The 19,055-nt window shown below is 40.6% G+C and overlaps 2 protein-coding genes across 3 annotated transcripts; both read left to right on the top strand.

The window, feature by feature from the left end:
* The first annotated feature begins 860 nt into the window (after positions 1–860).
* On the top strand, positions 861–7,201 carry ndufa9a (NADH:ubiquinone oxidoreductase subunit A9a). 2 transcript variants are annotated; one of them, XM_085461199.1, is made up of 11 exons: positions 861–951; positions 2,161–2,337; positions 2,478–2,575; positions 2,693–2,784; positions 2,890–3,031; positions 3,194–3,296; positions 3,486–3,556; positions 3,894–3,970; positions 5,636–5,731; positions 6,772–6,838; positions 6,962–7,201. In XM_085461199.1, the coding sequence occupies exons 1-11, from the start codon at positions 897–899 to the stop codon at positions 7,130–7,132; spliced, it is 1,149 nt and encodes a 382-aa protein (XP_085317325.1). In that variant the 5' UTR covers positions 861–896; the 3' UTR covers positions 7,133–7,201. The 2 variants fall into 2 exon arrangements, with proteins under 2 accessions (XP_085317325.1, XP_085317324.1); XM_085461198.1 differs by having other exon boundaries at positions 2,164–2,337.
* A 7,073-nt stretch (positions 7,202–14,274) lies between these two features.
* On the top strand, positions 14,275–17,421 carry LOC146704200 (putative polypeptide N-acetylgalactosaminyltransferase 8). Its single transcript, XM_085465104.1, has 4 exons — positions 14,275–14,330; positions 16,372–16,569; positions 16,706–16,820; positions 16,995–17,421. Exons 1-4 carry the CDS (start codon positions 14,275–14,277, stop codon positions 17,211–17,213), a joined length of 588 nt encoding a protein of 195 aa, XP_085321230.1. The 3' UTR covers positions 17,214–17,421.
* Positions 17,422–19,055: the final 1,634 nt, after the last annotated feature.

The following is a 19,055-nucleotide window of genomic DNA, read 5'->3' on the forward strand; positions in this document are numbered from 1 at the left end:
TTGATTTAACCTGCCAGGATCCTTTTTATTTTATAAGATCATATATCTTATATAATGTTACAGAAGAAATTGAAAAAAAAACTTGCATTTTATTAGTTTTTTGTTTGTTTGTTTGTTTTGTTTTGGGGTTTTTTAGTCGCCATAAAAGATCTGACATAAATTGCAGATAAGCCCGTGCCCTCGCTTTGTGTTCGCTAAGAAGGCTGAATGCTGAAATAAAGGATTGTAGCTGAAATAAAAGTCCTGATAAATCATTTTTATGACGGAATAAAAGACGAGAAAAAAGCTGTTTCAGAAACCATGTGTTTGATAAATCCTTTTTATTCAACCAGAGATAAAAACGAGGCATGTTCATCACTTTGTGAGCGTCATACAGTTTGGACTACACTACTAGTACAGTAATTAATCTTTTAAGTTAATGTGTTATAGGTGTAATTCGTATTTTCATGATGTAATACTCAGCAAATTAACGTCTTAACGGGTATAATAACCATCAAGTTGGCAGACATGAGGCCACGACGAAACAGCAAATAAATATTTGAATATACAATTAAGTAATAAAACAGAAACGAGACAATACCATTAATCGAAATGTATAATTATATAAGTAGTGTTTTATCAGTTTATGCTAATAAAAAGCTGAAAGTGTGAATAAATTTGTGGTTATTTATTTTAGTGCTTAGTTTTTATTGGCACCAAAATAATAAAAAAGACACAAATAAAGTTATATCAAGTCCAAGCCTGGAAAAGCTAAAATTAAGACAAACTGCCCAGAAAACAAAGGTTCTTTATACAATATACTGTAAAAATATATATACAGTATATTATGGTTTTTACGCCTTCTTCGTGCGGTAGCGCTCGTATTTTGGCCGACAGGGTTTGCCGTAGTTGGGAAGATGGCGACCGTAGTGCTGGTTAGCCGTCCTGCGAGTGTCCTTTCAAAGATTTCAAGTGAGTACCGTTACAATTGTCGCCAGAGCATGTGTAGATGTATGCTTTACAGATTCATATAGCCAATCCCTACATTTGTGCGATTCCATAACAAGATCACACGGAGACGGGACACTCGGCTCGGGTGACCTTGCTAACGGGCTCGGCCGCTAGCAAGAGCTCAAGGTAGCTAGTAGGAAACAAGAACAGTAAAATTAAGTATTTTACCATGAGCTACTGTTGAATCTGGGCGACTGCGTCCCATTGTGGATTAATATATCAAAGACGTGAAGTATGATGTTGGGTCGAGCTGGTTCCTCTGTGCAGCTGTAGCGTATGTTTCGCAGACTGCTAGCATCTCCTGTTTCTCTTTTTGTTTTACTGCAAAATAAAACAACATTTTTGTTGCTTAACAGAATGGATGCTGTCTTTAGACTAACTGCCGAAGTGGGATGATATAATTATATAATTCTGGAAACACTGAACTAGCTTTAGTCCCAAGTCTGCCCTGTAGTTCACATTAGCTGACATTTTTAGTTTCATGCATTTACAAACTGAGAACCAGTGTGAAATCAAGGACAATGTTGTCGCTTCTGTCATCTGCAGCCTCCCCGTATATAGGATTTCCCATTTCCACTCTCTGGTTTGACATTGGTTCAAAATGCAGCTGCTCGGCTCTTAACCGGCACAAAGAGAAGACAGCACGTCACTTCTGTTTTAGCTCCCCTGCTTTGGCTGCCTGTGACGTTTTTAATAAATGTTTCAAAATGTTATTTACTTTTAAAGCCGTCTATGAGTTAGCTTCACAGTAATTTACAGGTCTTTTAATTTCACAATTTGCCTCCAATTCAATGAAGTCATTATTATAACAACATTATAATTATAACATATACATTTCTCTCAATGCCCCTTGTTGCCTAAAAACTAAAGGTGATCAGGATTTGCTATGGAAACGTTTAACAGTGCTTGTAAAGGACTTTGGGCTAAATTCTGTGGTGTTTAAATTAAACTAACTTAACTTTAGTAAAATGCATTACTCTAATATGTAATACCATGCACACTCTATTGTGGCTTTCGGTTGCCAGATGAATGAGGCTAAATTGTAAGCTTTACTACAGTTTTGAAGTGCCAATCATTCAGCTTTATGGTCTTTTCCAATTAAGTCTGTAACTGATTGCATCTCACCTTATGATTAAATCCAACTGCTACTTGCCTTTCTACACCCCCTAGCAGGCAACTCCTACCCTGCCTTGTTGTCAGCTGCATCTGTCACCACAGTCCAGCAGAGGAAGCTGCATCATGCTCTCATCCCTAAAGGGAAAGGAGGACGCTCCTCTTTTAGCGGAATAGCTGCCACGGTGTTTGGTGCCACAGGTTTCCTGGGACGATACGTCGTCAATAGGCTGGGTGAGTTGAGAAAAAGTGGGGAAAATGCTGATATTAATGTGCATTTGCTCATTAGCTAGTACGTATACATACTGCAATGCTGGATTACAGAGTACACACTGTTTAGGGGAAGTTAAAATGTTTTCATGTGGTGTTTTCAGGTCGGATTGGGTCTCAGATTATAATCCCTCATCGCTGTGATCAGTATGACCTCATGCACTTCAGGCCCATGGGTGATCTTGGGCAAATCCTCTTTTTGGTAAGCTGCTTATAGATGCAAATTTCTCTTGAAGAAACTCTTTAAAGTGCATACGGCCATGAATGCAGAACATCAGTGGATATGACAGTCACCTGGTCTTTGTTTATTGTGTTAAAGGAGTGGGATGCCAGGAACAAAGACTCCATTAAACAGGCTATGGAGCACTCAAATGTTGTCATCAATCTGGTGGGCAGAGAGTGGGAGACGAGGTATATTTGCCTGGAAAAAGGCTCTGGTGTTCACATGAAGCTGGTTTGTGCTAAAGTTCCCTTTGAGGTTGGCTATTTAAGGTTTTTCCACCTCTTTCTGTGAAGGAACTTTCGCTTCGAGGATGTGTATGTTACCATCCCACAGCAGATTGCCAGGGCAGCCAGAGAAGCCGGCATCACAAAGTTCGTCCACATGTCGCACCTCAACGCTGACATCCGCAGCCCATCCAAATACCTGAGGAACAAGGTCAGGAACAGCTTCTATACAGACTGGACCTCTTTTTGTCAAAGTCAAACTATGTTTTGAATGGGTTTGTTGAAATTTTAAGCGAATTTTGGTACATTTATATTACAGTTCAGAATTAATGTTTATTAACAGATCTTTGTGTGTCTCATTCTTTAACTGTAGGCTGTGGGAGAGACTGCAGTAAGGGAAGAGTTTCCCGATGCCATCATCATGAAGCCCTCTGAGATGTTTGGGAGGGAGGACAGATTCTTCAACTATTACGCAAGTAAGAAGGCTGTACCTCTGTGTCGTGTAAATGTCAGCAAAAGCTCATTACAGTTTTATAATTGTGGTTTCTTTTGTCCTGCATGTTAGCTACAGTGTTTCCTTTCTTTAATTTCACACAGAGCTGTTGTTCCTCATCTTTGAAGATGAGTGATAATTGGTGTAACTGTGTGATGTAAACCTTCCTCAGATATGCGCTGGTTTGGAAATGCCGTTCCTCTTATTGCCCTCGGGAAAAAGACGGTGAAGCAGCCTGTTCATGTAAGATTTAAAAGCTAAGCAGTGCTTGATTTTATTAACTGCTTTATCTATCAGTTTATTTCCCTTTTAAGATAACACACAAAAAAATTGAACGTTATTGTTTGTATTTTGTTGGAGTGTGGCTAATGGTTTCCATCACATCTGCTGTTTTGTGAGAGCCACACTTGCCACTGCAGCTATGATTAAGTGGCTCCACTGGTTTGATTCATTGTTGCATACCTAATTTATCACTGGGCCATGTGGTTGCAAAACACTGTGGATGACCACACCACTCTTTGACTAAATGCTTCAAAAACTGTAAACAAAATCAACTAAACGCACCGTCTTTCCCCTTCAGGTGGTGGATGTGGCTAAGGCGATCATCAGTGCTATCAGAGACCCTGATGCTAATGGAAAGACATATGCACTTGTTGGGTAAGTGGGCTAATTTGTTAGCAAAGTTAGCATGTTGTAATGTATTTATGCCAGAAAGTTCAACAAATATTGAAATGTTTAAAAGTTCAAATTTATAGCTGCCATTATACCCATTTACACACTTCCTGATTGCTCGCATCAGATTGTTGTTGTTTGTAACGTTTGTTTGTAACACCAGAGTGCCCTCTGGTGGACAAATTGTACAACATCAACAATCATAACATAGCTGTAGGGTGTTTCTTCAAAACCCTACACCCACCCTTTTTCTTCAATGTCTTCTTTAGTTTTTTAATGTACTGTGAAATTGCCAGAAACAGTACGTCAGCAGAAGAACACACGAGGGTTTTAAAGTTCCTAAATGTTGGACTAAAAAATAAAACAGATTTATAATGGAGATGTATAATTTAATGTGATACGTTTTAGGTGGTGTTAAATTCAGTTAAAAAAAACAAAACAAAAAAACCCCACATCAATTCAATGAAAGGATTAGATGTTACAATCCCTGGTAATGCATTGCTTCAAATGGAGAAGGTTATGAGGGATGGCTGCTATGAGGAAGGTGTTCTGCCCTTTATTACAAGCTATTCTGCCATTTTTCCTTTTTTATCTTCCTTGGTTACGTTTAGGGATTAGAGATCTGATCTAGATTATAATATTACGATTTTGGGACACATTGTCAGTAGTCGACCTTGGATTCATCGGGTGTTTCGGCCATCATCACAACATTAACTTAAAGAGCCGGCAACGCCGTTTTACCAATAATGCCAAAGAAACAAAGGAAACACTCGCAGCAACAAAAGACAAGAAGACTACTAAACAAAAAAGGGAGGCACTTCCTACCCTAGTCCTCACCACGGGGAGACACTCTCAGGGCCCACAAGCCCATCTACTCACTAGTCAGAAGGCGGCTGTCTGTCCAAAACCTAACACAAAACCGTGTAGAGCCACAGAGGGAAAAAACACCCTGCTCACAGCTCATCCCCAGTTTAAATAGCCTCATAGGTGATTGCTGACTGGAGTCAGGTGGCAAACGAGGCTAATCAAAAGCAGCTGTGTCCTGGGGAGAGAGGAGAGAGCGAGAGAGAGAGAGAGAGGGGGTAGGAGTGGCAAGAGAGGAGGAGGCGGGGAGAGCGGGCAAACACCCCACCCACACACTCCCACAGCCTCACAGGATGTAACCGTGTGTCTCGCAGTTAGCCGACTGTCTTAGCTGCCCAAGTGATGTCAGCCCTCTTCAGCCATAGCCAGTGATTGGTCCTCTCAGCAGTGTTAGCTAATTCTGTTATAGCCTGCCGTTGCGCCTGTCCTCTGACTCCAATCTAAGCAGTTTTTCTGTTGTATTGGCAACAAAGCCGCTGCACCCCACTTCCACCAGACACGCCTTGATCTTCCAGTCTCTGCCCTCCGCCTCAGCTGCCAAGTTGGCATACCACAGCTTGGTGTAACTGATTCATAACTTATTTAGAAACAGTACTTGTAAAAGCATACTGAAGAAAGATGACTAAGGTTAATTTTGTGCTTAACTTGTCAAATTGAATCAAGTCATTTGTACGATAAGTCTGTTGCAACATGTTTGTCAATGGCTCGAGTCCTGCCTTTGTTACCATGGGTGTGCATGATAAACATTTTTCTCTCGTTCTATCTCTCCTGTTTTCTTTTGTCTAGACCCAATCGTTACCTCCTTCATGACCTGGTGGAGTACATTTACGCCGTGGCGCACAGACCTTTTGTGCCCTACCCTTTGCCTCGCCCACTTTTTCAGTAAGCACCTCATATATTATGTTCAGGGTTCAATATTCTCCTAAAAGAAGTCGTCTTATTTGGGTAAATACTTCAAGGATTCAGTCACGTAAACAGTGGATCCTGAAAAGTATTCATTATTATTCATTATCTAGTAATAACCCAGACTATTTGGAGCACAAAGCAAGATCAGAGTTAGCTTAAAACTGTTTTAAAAAAATATGCAACAAGTGTGATTTATTACTGATCCGCACGCATGCAGAGCTCCTGCTGAGAGCCGCATCTGCATCCAAAGTAGTTTCACTTTTTCTTCTTTTCTTTTTTTTAACAAACACAACAGCAGTCACCTCTGGGGGATTGCACTGCGAGGTAAAGACTATCCATGTCAGGGAGAAAACACAACAATTAGACAAACCCATGGTGTTTGACAACAGTGGCAAAAGCAAACTTTCTAGCAGAACCAGGCTGAGGGAGGGGCAGCCATCTGCTGCAACCAGTTTGGGGTGAGGTGAAAGAGAAAAGGAAGGACAGAAGACACACGATGGAGGACCGAGTTTAATAATTACTAATGAAGAAATACAATATATATGGTTTGGTATTTAAACATATAGATTGTGAAGGAGAAATGTTCAGTGGATCGTAGGAAGTGCCCAGCAGTATAACTGAGGGATGGTTAAGGCTCACCTGATCCCGACTGTGAGCGTTACCAAAAAGAAATTCTTTTTATTAAACTTTTAAAAACTAACCACAAGTAAGATAAGAGTCTGAGAACATATTTGGATATTATCATCTTTAACATATGACAGGACCTGATGATTGTGAATATAACGATTGTGGAAATGAAGGAAAGCTGTACCACATAAATGCTTCGTGCGCATGTTGAATCCATATGGCCAAAAATTGTTCCAAGATTTCTCACAATATTACTGGAGGTCAAAGTAATGCCATCCAGATTAATTTAGGACAATAAAGATACAGAACAACCACTTCATGCTATGTTGAAGTATAGTTATCAAAAGTTGTTTGCTAGTGTTATAAATGATGGTTTGCTCATTTTCCAGCCTGGCTGCCCAGTTGTTTGCAATGAATCCTTTTGAGCCCTGGACAACCCCAGACAAAGTGAATAGGGTAAGACTGCCAAGTATCTGACATTGCCTGAAGGCTGGTGTGAATTCCCCCCTCAGCCTTGTACCAAGGTGCTTTTTCAGGATAATCGATAAGAAAATCCTTTAATGTGCTCTCATTTTCTAGTTTCACACAACAGACATGAAGTACCCGGGACTCCCGGGTCTGGAGGATCTCGGCATCACTGCTTCCAGTGTAGAGCAAAAGGCTATTGAGATTTTGCGTCGCCACCGTCGCTTCCGTTACCTGGAAGCAGAACTGGATGAGACGAAGCCGGCCAAGACCGTCAACTATTAAGGCGACCGATGTGAAATCTTGCTTTGTCTTTAACTGTATTCTGTACATAAATAAAGAATTATCCCCTAATGTGTCTCAAGTTTAGTTTTCTTGGTAAATATTTTCATTAAACAAAGCATGTGTCTGACATGACAATGCTTCTCAAGCGTATTCACCCTTTTTTTTATTTTCATAGACGTTGCGTTACCGTGCTCATGTTTTGGTTGTTGTATTTAATAATAGAAAGTATGACTGTGATGAAGGTGGAGTGTTTTAGTGGCAGTACTCAGAAGGTTTGTTATCAATCCAGACAGCAGGGGGACTAAAAGCAGTGCTACTGCAGTAAATCCCAGTGTTAAAAAAAATACATTTTAGCAGTACTCAGTGTTGGTCAAGTTACTTGAAAAAAGTAATCAGTAACTAATTACTGATTACGTCCCCAAAAAAGTAATCCCGTTACTTTACTGATTACTTATTTTCAAAAGTAATTAGTTACTTAGTTACTTTTTAAAAACACGATTTACAACCTGAATAGGTGATAAAGCGATAGATCTTTCAGCCCAATTCTACTTTTTCTGCATAATCCATCATACAAAATGTAATCAAATGGAAAAGTCTCTTTTTAAAACTTGTTTTATTAGTTTTAATCTTTAACTTTATGCATCAAGCAAAAATGTAATTATCTGCAACATTCTCTGACTGGAAGAAATTAGTTTAACATTTAAACCTATTTTCTGCACATTCCAGCTCATAATTTTTTTTGTGTGTGTATTTACACTCAGTCTTTCAAATAGATGCAAGTAAAACACAGCAGAAAAGAAATAGAGCAACAGGACCGCTAGTCTTTGATTTTATTTTCACCTGTAAAGCAGGAGTGGGGTAGGCGGAGGTTTACCCTGGTGCAGGTGTGCCGCGGTCAGTGGAAGAATCCGCGAGTTTCTCTGTGAGTTTCCCATTACGTCGTAGCTACTCGGTGCTTGCTCGGAAGTTTAGGGATTTTTTCGCTGTAAAAAGAAGTTTTCTTCCCACGCACAGCGGACACTAATGTTTTTGTCACTTTTTATGGAATCAAACTCAAAGTAAGGTCAGTACTTCCACGCTTTATACGCTGCACGCTCATACTCTCTCTGCACTCGATATATGATCCATTGTTGATCTGCACACAGCTGTTGCCACGAACGTCGCACTCGCTTACGTCGCTGTCATGAGACATTCTCGCAAAAAAATCACGGTTTTAGTAACGCAGTGTTCCTACGGGAAAGTAACGGTAATCTAATTACCGTTTTTGCAATAGTAATCCCTTACTTTACTCGTTACTTGAAAAAAGTAATCGGATTACAGTAACGCCCATCTCTGCTCACAAACAGCCAGTGCAACAAAAACAATGTTAGTGTTTCAAGAAGCATAAGCTACAACTAATAGGGAAGTTAAGGCAACACAAGATTAAAAGATGAACTACTAACATACAGAAATGGATAAAAACATTCTCACAGCAGAAAAGTCATTTCATCTGTAGTTTTTATCCCTTGCTGTACACTCCAAAAACTCAAAATCTTACCAAGTATATTTGTCTAATTTCTAGTTGAAATATCTCATCACACTTCGATCAGCTACAGCAGGGCTGCCCAATCCCAGTCCTCAAGAGCTACTATCCTGCAGCTTTTAGATGCATCCCTACTCCAACACAGCTGAATCAAGTGGTTTGATTACCTCTTCAGCATGCCATCATGTTTGGCAAAGGCCTGATAACAAGCCATTCATTTGATTCGGGTGTGTGGGAACAAGGATGCATCTAAGCTGCAGGACGGTAGCTCTCGAGGACCGGGATTGGGCACCCCTGAGCTACAGAGTAACATTCCAGTGAGATATAGGAACTTGTTTTTAGACAGTGAATCTTGGATCTGGGGAATTTTCACTTGTTCCATTGGCAGATTTTTCACTTATTTCAGGCAAAAATCTTGTATTAAGTGAAAAAATCTGCCAATGGAACAAGTGAAAGTTCTGCAGATCCAGGTCCTAGAAATGAGACAAATACACTTTTAAGAGTTCTTGCAGTGGAAAAGGCAGATCGGGTATTGTCGCCACCCTGCATGTTTGTAAATGCGATAACTCGAGAACAAAGTTTCAAATTCATGCCGTGGGTGAAAATCTGAATGCAATAATTTCAGGAAAAAGGTGGATTTTCATGTTGATGCTACAGGTCGGGGGTTGGGAACTCCAGGCCTCGGGGGCCGGTGTCCTGCAGGTTTTAGATCTCACCGTGGGTCAACACACCTGAATCAAATGATTAGTTCATTACCAGGCCTCTGGAGAACTTCATGACATGTTGAGGAGGTCATTTAGCCGTTTAAATCAGCTGTGTTGATTGCCAGCATTTTTAAATCTTTACCTTAAATTGTTTTTATACACAATGCTGTTTTTTTTTTTTACTTCACTGCTAAAGATATTTGTGGTGATGCACTTCTCCTGTTAATGTCACAGATCTCTCAAGTTCCAACATGTCACGGAATTACATCAGTGTTTTCAATCAAAGTGCTTCATATACACATTTTTTAATATATATATATATATATATTATCCCTGCGTTCAGCACTTTGGCCGACACTTGATGTCTTTTAAATGTGCTATATAAATAAAGATAACTTGACATAATTACTCATCGGCCACTTTATTAGTTACACCTTGCAAATATAAGGTTAGACCCACTTTTTTTTTTTTTTTTTTTTTGGCCTGTCCCGTTTGGCTCTTTTGCATCAGAATTGTTGTCTAAAGGCAAAGAAAGATGCCCAACGGATTTACTTTACCAAACTGACCATCCCAGCCTTGCCGTAATGGTCCATTTGATTCACCTTTTATTGTTTATTTTATTTTCACTTACTGAATACGGGACAGACTTGACTGGGGGAAAGAAGGGGAGAAAGAAAGAGGGAAAGAGAAACAGCTGAGAAGAGGGACGGGGGAGAAGGGCAAAAGACAAAAACCAACAGAACGGGCAGAGAAAAAAAAAATGCATATATCAATCACCTGGATCACCTGCTGAGAAAGAAAAAAGAAAGCAAGCAGAAGAGAACAAGAGTAATAGAATAAACAACATCACAATGATATATGGGAATATGACAGTAAATACTAAATATTAAACATTATTGTGCAGCACATAAGATCAACAGAACACAGTGTGCTTTGAGGTAGGAGCCAAAAAGGGTGTAGTTTGTGGGTGTGATCACCCGTGTGTACACCTGTGAGCATGGACACGCTTGTTTTTTGTTTTTTTAAAAGGTTCCTTCATGTAATAATCTGCTAGAGGGTGTGGGGGGGCCACAGCCCCGTCCTCCAGGGCATGAAGCAGGTGTGGAGGAGATCAAAACTCCAGACATCCAGAGGCCCCCAGAACACAAGAGACCAAGGAAGACCAACAGAGGGGCAGCCGCGCCACTGTCCCGGAAAGAGCTGAGGAGAGTCCCAGATGAGGGCTCACTCAGCAGCCGCGGAGCAGAAGCCAGGGGGAGTTGCAGTGACGCGCCCGTGAGCTCCGCCGGCAGCCAGCTGCGCCTGAGTGACCGAGCCCCAGGCCGAGAGGCCGGGGGCACCCCACCTCCGAAGTGGCCCGAGCGAGCCCCAGGCTCCAGGCCCCGATAAGCGGCCGCCAAGGAGTGAGCCGGTGTGTACCTGGACGCCCATCCCCGGACACAAAGAACCACCAACGCACCGACACCTGAGGGGGTCTGCCACTGGCAGGGGAAGTGGTGGTAGGGGGAGATAGGCCTCCATACCTTGGAGGGCCTGAGATGTCCCCAGAGAGGTGGCGCCTGACACCCAACCTGACATATAGACACAGACATACAGGCACACACAGATACAAACATCCATTCCCACCCTCATGCTCTCATATGCACTTACTCCACACTCAACCAACGTGGAGGTTAGACCCACTTTTGCCTCCAGGGCTGCCTCAATTCTTCATGGCATATATTCGGTTAGGTGCTCAAAGCATTCACAGGAGATTTTGCTCCATACTGACATCATAGCATCACACAGTTGCTGCAGATTTGTCAGCTGCACATCCAAATTTCCCCTTCAACCACATCCCAAACGTGCTGTACTGGACTGTGAATGTTGCTGGAGTACAGCATTTTTCCATCGCTCTATTGTCCAGTTTTGGTGAGTGCATGTGAAACAGTTGACAGGTGTGGCACCTGGCGTGGTCTTCTGATGCTGTAGACCATCTGTGTTCCATCTTCAGGTGCTCTTCTGCATGCCTTGTATTCTGGGTTTCCTGTCAGTTTAAAATACTCTGTCTGTTCTCCTGACGTCTGACATCAACGAGATAACTACCTTGATAACTAATAGACACCTTACATATATCCAGACCTGTTGTATTAACTACACATTCATCAGAAACATTAGATGAATGAGTGATGCACACAAAATCAAATTACTGTGTTTTATTTCTGTTCCTGGCACTGATTATTTCAGTGCTGACGCTGTCGTGAGGGAGTCGAGTGGCCATCACGAATAGTTAAATGACAATAAAGGTTTTGACCAGCAGGGGGAGTTTTTCAGTCTGCTCAAACAACCTTTCAGTCACTCTAAGCAAACTTTTATGTTTGTGGTTGTTTTTGTAAAAGCCACAGAATTGATACCTAGAATGTCTTCATCCTGCTTTTGTGTAAAAACATCTATTATGACAGTTAACAGACTAATGTTTGCTTGGTTTGTTCTGTGAAGAGGTTTAAGCTTTATAAGCCTGGTTGATGCTCCTGAGGGAGAGTTCAAATTGCACTGTAGGATTAAAGTGCTGGCTAGTAGACTAAGAGCCACGGGCTTGGCTTTGGCTGTAAGTTTGCTTTTGTATAGTTTTCTTCTTTTGTCATTCATACCACCAACCTGAGCTGCCTTGTTATCTGCGCCTGTAAATAAACCGAGTGAAGAGAAGTCCGGCTTCCAAGTGTTCTTTCTCCACTGAGGCCCTCTTACAATAACCATGTGACTTGAATTTAAATGTTTATTTTCACACGCATTTTATTGCTTTGCTATGTTGAAATTTTGGTTGTATTTAATCATAGAAAGTATGGCCATTATTAAGGTGGCGTGTGATGAGGTAGTACTAACCCCTCAGAACATTCATAATCCGGACAGTAAAAAAATGTATGGTGGGTCTAAATGTCAGTAGACGAAGTAATAAAGTATAAAGCTAAACATCATAAACATCATAAAAGACACCTCACATCCTGGCCACTCCCTGTTCGAACTGTTGCCCTCAGGCAGACGGTACAGGGCAATCAGAGCAAGGACTAATAGACTCAAACACAGCTGTTATCCAACTGCAATAACACATCTGAATACTACAAAAAAATGTCCATCACGCCACTCTTGTGTTAATCTATGCACGGTCTGAAGCATGTGTGTGGGAATGTATGTGAATGTTTTACTGTTATATCTTATTAGTATTTTAAGTATTCTATCTATTTTATTTATTGAATTTTATTGTTTTATTTATATTTTGATATTGCTAGGGATGATGCAATGATCGGGGACCATTCTTAATTTCGTTGTTCTCATGACAATGACAATAAAGTTTCTGATTCTGATTCTGATTCTAATGGGGAGGTTAAGGCGATACAGAAGACCACAAAAAGCATAATCTTATCTGTAATATTTAATGCTTCAAAGCTGTCATTTATCCTAAATGTACTAATATTTTAATATCAATTACAACCACAGTGAACTAATGTAAAACAAAGGAGGCTGAGTAAGTTTTACAAGCACGTGAAATTTACTGTGTGCACTTTGGAACCTTTATTGTTAGCCTGATAACGGTTGTTGGCATCACCTCTGCACCTTTACGTCAGTAAAATGCTATTTAATAGCTGTGTGAGTTTTTTTTCTTTTAGAAATGTTTAAACTTTAAGATAAGATGTGCTTTTATATACAGCTTGAGTTTTAAAGCCTGTTCAAAAGGTTGCAGTGTGTGTGTGTTGTTGTGGGGTTGTGGTGGGGAATCCAAAGGGGAAAGATGCATGCTAGATTTGATCTGTATGACAGGTTTTTGAAGAGCACTTGATAAGTCGAAACAATCCTTCTAGCCAATTTCTTCTTCTTTTGCCCCAACAATGAATAACAATTTTCATCCTTCTGTTTTTCAACCTCCACAAAAGCAAAGCTGATCGAGGTTTTAGGTCAAAAGAATTTCACAAATTCCATTTTACGAAATGTGGACAAAGAAGAAGAGAAGATCGTTATGCCAAAGTTATACCCAAACTCCGTCCTGTTTACCAAGTGGGGCGATGGCCTGACAGAACAAGAGCAGAAGGAAGCTGAAGGTCTGTTTCAAATATATGGATACAATGCCTTCCTGAGTAACCAGCTGCCACTTGGAAGGAAGCATCCAGATACCAGAGACAGCAGGTACATTTTATTAATGAGATCCGTGATCCGCTATTAGTGAGATTTATTTTTTATTTTGTTGCTGTAACTGTCAGTGTTGTCGCCCTTTGTCTTAGAAGTGCAAAGGTTTTCCTCACAGTACATACCAGCTCACAGATGTCTGGCACAGAAATATCCCAAAGACCTGCCGAGCATCAGTGTGATAAATGAAGTTCTGTCATTAGTATTTCTTTGCAACTAAAACTCTGTGCAAACAGTCTTGGTATCAAAATAAAGCTAACGCTTCAACAGAGGTGTAAATATTACAGCAGACGTTACTGTGTCAAAGTAACTGAGTCTGGAACATAGAAAAATACGAAGATTTTTTTTCATCGCCTATTTTTTTTGTATTTTTATCGCATGTAACCCCTTTGAAAATATGGTGCAGTACACAATAAATTTCAGAACAAACGTTCAACAAACGAACATTATCTGTGCAAAAATTGATGCTGCTGAAGTGAAACAGAGCAAAGTTACAGAGGTTTTAGTGAAGACATAGCCAGGTGTTTTGCAATTTGTCACAAATTTCTCACATTTTAGCAGAAATGATTTTAATAATACTTTCTATGGGATATTTTTGGAAGAATTACCCACGCACATGCATAATGGGCCTTGTGTGAAGGTAGAAAATGGTCTCTGGCATTTTAAATTAAGATGATCGTGCTGATGAGGCATTGGGCCCTTTTTATTGACGCAGAGGACCGAACATTGATGTCGATAAATAAAGAAAACTGGCTGAGATGGCGGCCATGGAACGTGAGCACGTGGCGGCCCAGTGTTATGGTACCTGGGTCTGGTGACACAGTGGTTTTGATTTTGTTTGTCTATATTCTGTGACTTAGTGTTTCTATTATTTAGTTTCTGTATTTCTAGCTCCCTTTAGTATCTCCTGATTTCCAATTGTAGGTTTTGTTTATATGCCTTCCCTGTCTCAGTGTTGTTCTGCACCTCTCAAGCAGGTAAAAGACAATAATTTTTCAAAGACCATCAATTCAGGTTTTGTTAATTGAGGTTCTCTCATCCCCGAGTCTGTTTGCTTGAACTGTTTTTCCTCAGACTGCTCGTCACGGTGGAAAAAATTTAAAACCTATCTTAGCTAAGCCTCGTCTAGTAAATTCAGAGATGCGCAGCATCAAATTCAAATAAAATTCAAATTTTATTTATTCATTGACCGCACTCCTAAAAACCTGCTGAAGGAGATAATAATAGTGGACGACAATAGTTCTAATGGTAGGCTGGTTATAAAGAAAGAACATCTGTGACAAAAAAAAGTAATTATAGGGCATGCAGATTATTGTAAGTCAATACAGGCTGTTAACATGTTGTTTTATGTGCACGCCTCTCATTTTCCTTTCCTGTTCACATCTGCCAATTCAAACAAACCATCAAAAGTTGAGTGAAGATCATCATGTCACATGTTTGTGACTAGTTTTCTTGTTTGGACGGCTTATATACATATCTGTGAAAACTGGTGTTCACTCTGTGTTGTAGCATTTTGATGACACCCAGTTTGTGCTCCAGTGGATGATGAGAGTCAAACCTTAAATACTAATCTGTATGCGTAGGTTTACGTCAAAGACTGATTTCTAGAACAACAAAGTGACCAAGTGTTCCAAGCTTTTGCATAATTTAAAAGCTGAACATGGGTGTAGTATTTTAATTGTAAAAGACACCAAGTGCAGGTGACTTCCACTTAATACCAATATTTACCAGCTGCCATTAGGGCTGCCACGATTAGTCGACTAGTCACGATTACGTCAACTATCAAAATCGTCGATGACTAATTTAATAGTCGACACGTCGTTTGACGCTTTGTAAGATCCCAAAAGACGCAGGAATAATAGCAGGATTTAAGAGTGTAATAACGGACTGAAACAGAAGATGGCAGCACAGCATGTACAAGGATGCCAGCTGCCGTTAAACCCCGAAGAAGAAGAAGAAGAAGAAGAAGCTGTATCCCAGAATTCATAGCGCGGCCCAGCTCAGTTTCCAACAATGGCGGTAGCTAGTTAGTTTTAATATTACTCTTATTATTCTTTCTGGGTCACAAAATAAACGTTTAACATATTTTCAGGCGAGAATGTAGCTGTGTAAACCTCAAATATCTGCTCAGTTTATCAAGACACCGCATATTTTCAAAAGCGCTCCGACGTTTTCGGAGACGTCTGTTACCCACTAGCTCGATAGCGAGCCGGGGGCTAGGTCACTAGAGCCGTGAGAACACCGGACTCCCGGCAAATCGTTTTCAAACCCACCGCCGCCTTTCGCTACTCAGGTTAAACATGACATATGAGTCACTTAGATAACTTAAAAATGTTATTGTTTGGCTTTTTTTAGTATTTTATTTGTTCCTGAGTAAATCGGTTTGGCTGAGATTAAAGTTGAAAAGAGATTTAAGATGCTCGAGAATTTACTCCGGTGTCCTGTTATATTTTAGATAGCAAGGAGTTTATTAAACTCCACTGAAACAATCTGCAAATTTCATTTAAATTTGATAAACTATCATCTTGTCTTTATTTTTAGTTAGCACAGACCTTAAACGCTTAAAGCTGTAAGCTAATGATAGTTATATAAGAGCAGATGCTGCTGGTGCAATAAGCTGTACGTTGTACGTCCAATGGATGATGATCTGATTAGTCGACTAATCGCAAAAATAATCGGTGACTAGTCGACTATCAGAATAATCGTTTGTGGCAGCCCTAGCTGCCATCCAGAAGTCACAATCAAGCATCATGACGTGATTGAAAAGTATTGAACAAGACATCTCACCAGCATTTGAGAAAATTTATTGTGTGAAATTGTATGAACCATTTCCTTTTTCCCCCTCCTTCATACAGGGCTGAACCTCTGCTGACACAGATTAAAGCTGACCGAACTGTGGTGGCTTCCCCGGTGTTTGATAGAGTCAACTTTGATGATCTCAAAGTTATTAAATATCATCCCAGTGCACACGCCTTCGACTGGGCTCTGTGGTGCATGTATGAGAGTTTTACACCCGAGTATTACAAACTTAATGACGGTTCACTGCCTGGCAAGTAAGTTCAAGTGAAATCAGCATTTAGCCAATGCAACAGCCTTATTAACTTAATTTTTTTTTCAATCTAACTGGTTTATTAAATATTGTTATATCAGTATACAGCTGTAAAATATGGTTCTCTTCTTTGACTTTAGGAGTCCATCTGTCATGGGGATCCTGGTTGCTGATAGAAAGTTTCTGGGGGAAATTGGAGTCCTTGATGAAGGAATGAAAGTGTATGTTGGAGAAAATGTTGAGCTGGGAATTCGTGTGAGTAAAGATCATAGAGTCATGAAGTTCTCTTTCATGGTAAAGTAACTATGATTTCTGTATTTGTCATCTACTTTTTAAGAAAATGCGTATTGTGGACTATAGTTGTAGTTGCATTTTTTATCCTTGCAAAGTGCAATTTTATAATTTTTAAGTTACACTTTGTTCATGTAGGTATGGACATGTGGAGGCAGTGTTGAAGTTGTTCCATGTTCCAAGATCGCCCACATCGAGAGGGCCCACAAGCCCTACATGCCTGACCTGGGTCCTGCCATGAAGAGAAATGCCCTCAGAGTTGCAGAGATCTGGATGGATGAATACAAGCACAACGTTAACTTGGCTTGGAACATCCCATTTGAGGTGTTTTGTGGCACTGACACAAACAGCAAATGACACTTTCTTTAAGGGATATTTTATTCTTCTATTATTCTGACAACGCCACCTAGGGGAATTTCACCCCCAGGAAATATATATTTAAGAAAAATAGATAAAAGGAATAAAAAGAGGCCGCACACATTCAAGGATGCACACCGAGGCAGGTTGGCTCCAATATTAATACAGTTTTATTTATGGTTAAAATAAATGAAATATTAGAAAGCAAAATGTAGCATCGTTGTTGACAGTGTCCTAAAGTGAAAATAAAACAATCGTGGAACTTGGACTTACCAGCAGCCGTGGACCCAAAAGAAAATCACACAAAAAGAACACAAGCCGGTCTGGCTCCCCACAGGCTGAGATCGGCAACTGAGGCAGTTTAAGGTTCCCAGCACGACACTCGGGCAGAGGATCGCTCCAGCCCGATCACAGAGGCGTGGGTACAAGCAGCAATCCAGAATAAAATAAAACCAGGTGAACCAGAAAAAGGTAAGCCTACTTAATAAAAACAGTTTCACGACAAGACAAGACAAGACAGCAGGCTCCACTGAGGAGGAGCCCTCACAACAGCAGCTGGGAAGGTGTTTCACTCTTCCGATTGAGGTCGGGCAGTTTGCCACAGAGATGTGAAGGCAGCAATCAAACCCTAAAACAACAGATAAATATAACCTTAGCCTCCGGTAATTGTGAATGCTAATAAAAGTAGTTTTAACGGCTTACCCCAGGACCGGAGGCGCTATACTCTCACTGGTGGAGATAACTCGAACACCCCTCTCCGCAACGCCGGGATAAAACAGAAACTACAATAAGCCACAAAAACTATATTACTACAGATTCTAGTACTCGGAAACTTTGAGGCTGTCAGAAAATATGAAATAGAATTACACAGTTGTGAAATCTTAGCAGGGTCTCGCCAAGTATATGTCTTTACTATGGTGGCATGAGTTGCACTGCATTTACCTACAACACCATACCTCATGCAGCCACACATGCACACCCTGTACAACAAATCCATTTTACTTCACATATTCTATCCCGGTGCACATAAAAGTAAAATTCATAGGAAATATGGAAACGTCTTTGCCACGCTTTTCTGCAAAACATCTATTATGACAGTTAACGGATTATTGCTTACTTGGTTTGTTCTGTGAAGAGGTTTAAGTTTTATAAGCCTGGTTGATGATCCTGAGGGAGAGTTTGAGATGGCACTGTAGGATTAAGTGCTGGCTAGTAGACTAAGAGCCATGGAGTTGTAAGTTTGCATTTTGCAGCTTTCTTATTTTGTGGTTCATACCACCAACCTGCCTTGTTGTCAGCATCTGTAAATAAATTGCATGTTGGGTGAAGAGAATTCCTGCTTCCAGGTGTTCGTCCTTCACTGAGGTGCTATTACAATAACCATCTGACCTTTCTTTTTATTTTCACACACATTTTATTGCTTTACTGTGTTCAACTTTTGGTTGAGAGAAAGAAGAGAGAAAAATAGAAATGGACAACAAGCATAATCTTATCTGTAATATTTAATGCTTCAAGGCTGTCATTTATCCTAAATGTGCTAATATTTTTACATCAATTACCAAGCCTCATAGTGCAGGAATATGAGGTGAGGCGCACACTGAGGGCAGTGAACCCCAGGAAGGCCACCGGACCAGATGGGGTAACCGCAAAGGTCCTAAAAGAGTGTGCAGACCCGCTGGCTGGGGTCTTCACTAAGATCTTCAACACTTCACTGTCCCAGTCCTGCATCCCGCCGTGCCTAAAGTCAGCCACAATTGTCCCACTGCCAAAGCGTACTAACATTAGCAGCCTCAACGACTACCGACCAGTTGCTCTAACACCTGTTATAATGAAGTGCTTTGA

Source organism: Copadichromis virginalis, linkage group LG7, assembly GCF_057382275.1.
Source record: "Copadichromis virginalis isolate Kocher_CV1m ecotype Utaka linkage group LG7, C_Virginalis_male_GT1.1, whole genome shotgun sequence".
NCBI classification, from domain to species: Eukaryota; Metazoa; Chordata; class Actinopteri; order Cichliformes; family Cichlidae; genus Copadichromis; species Copadichromis virginalis.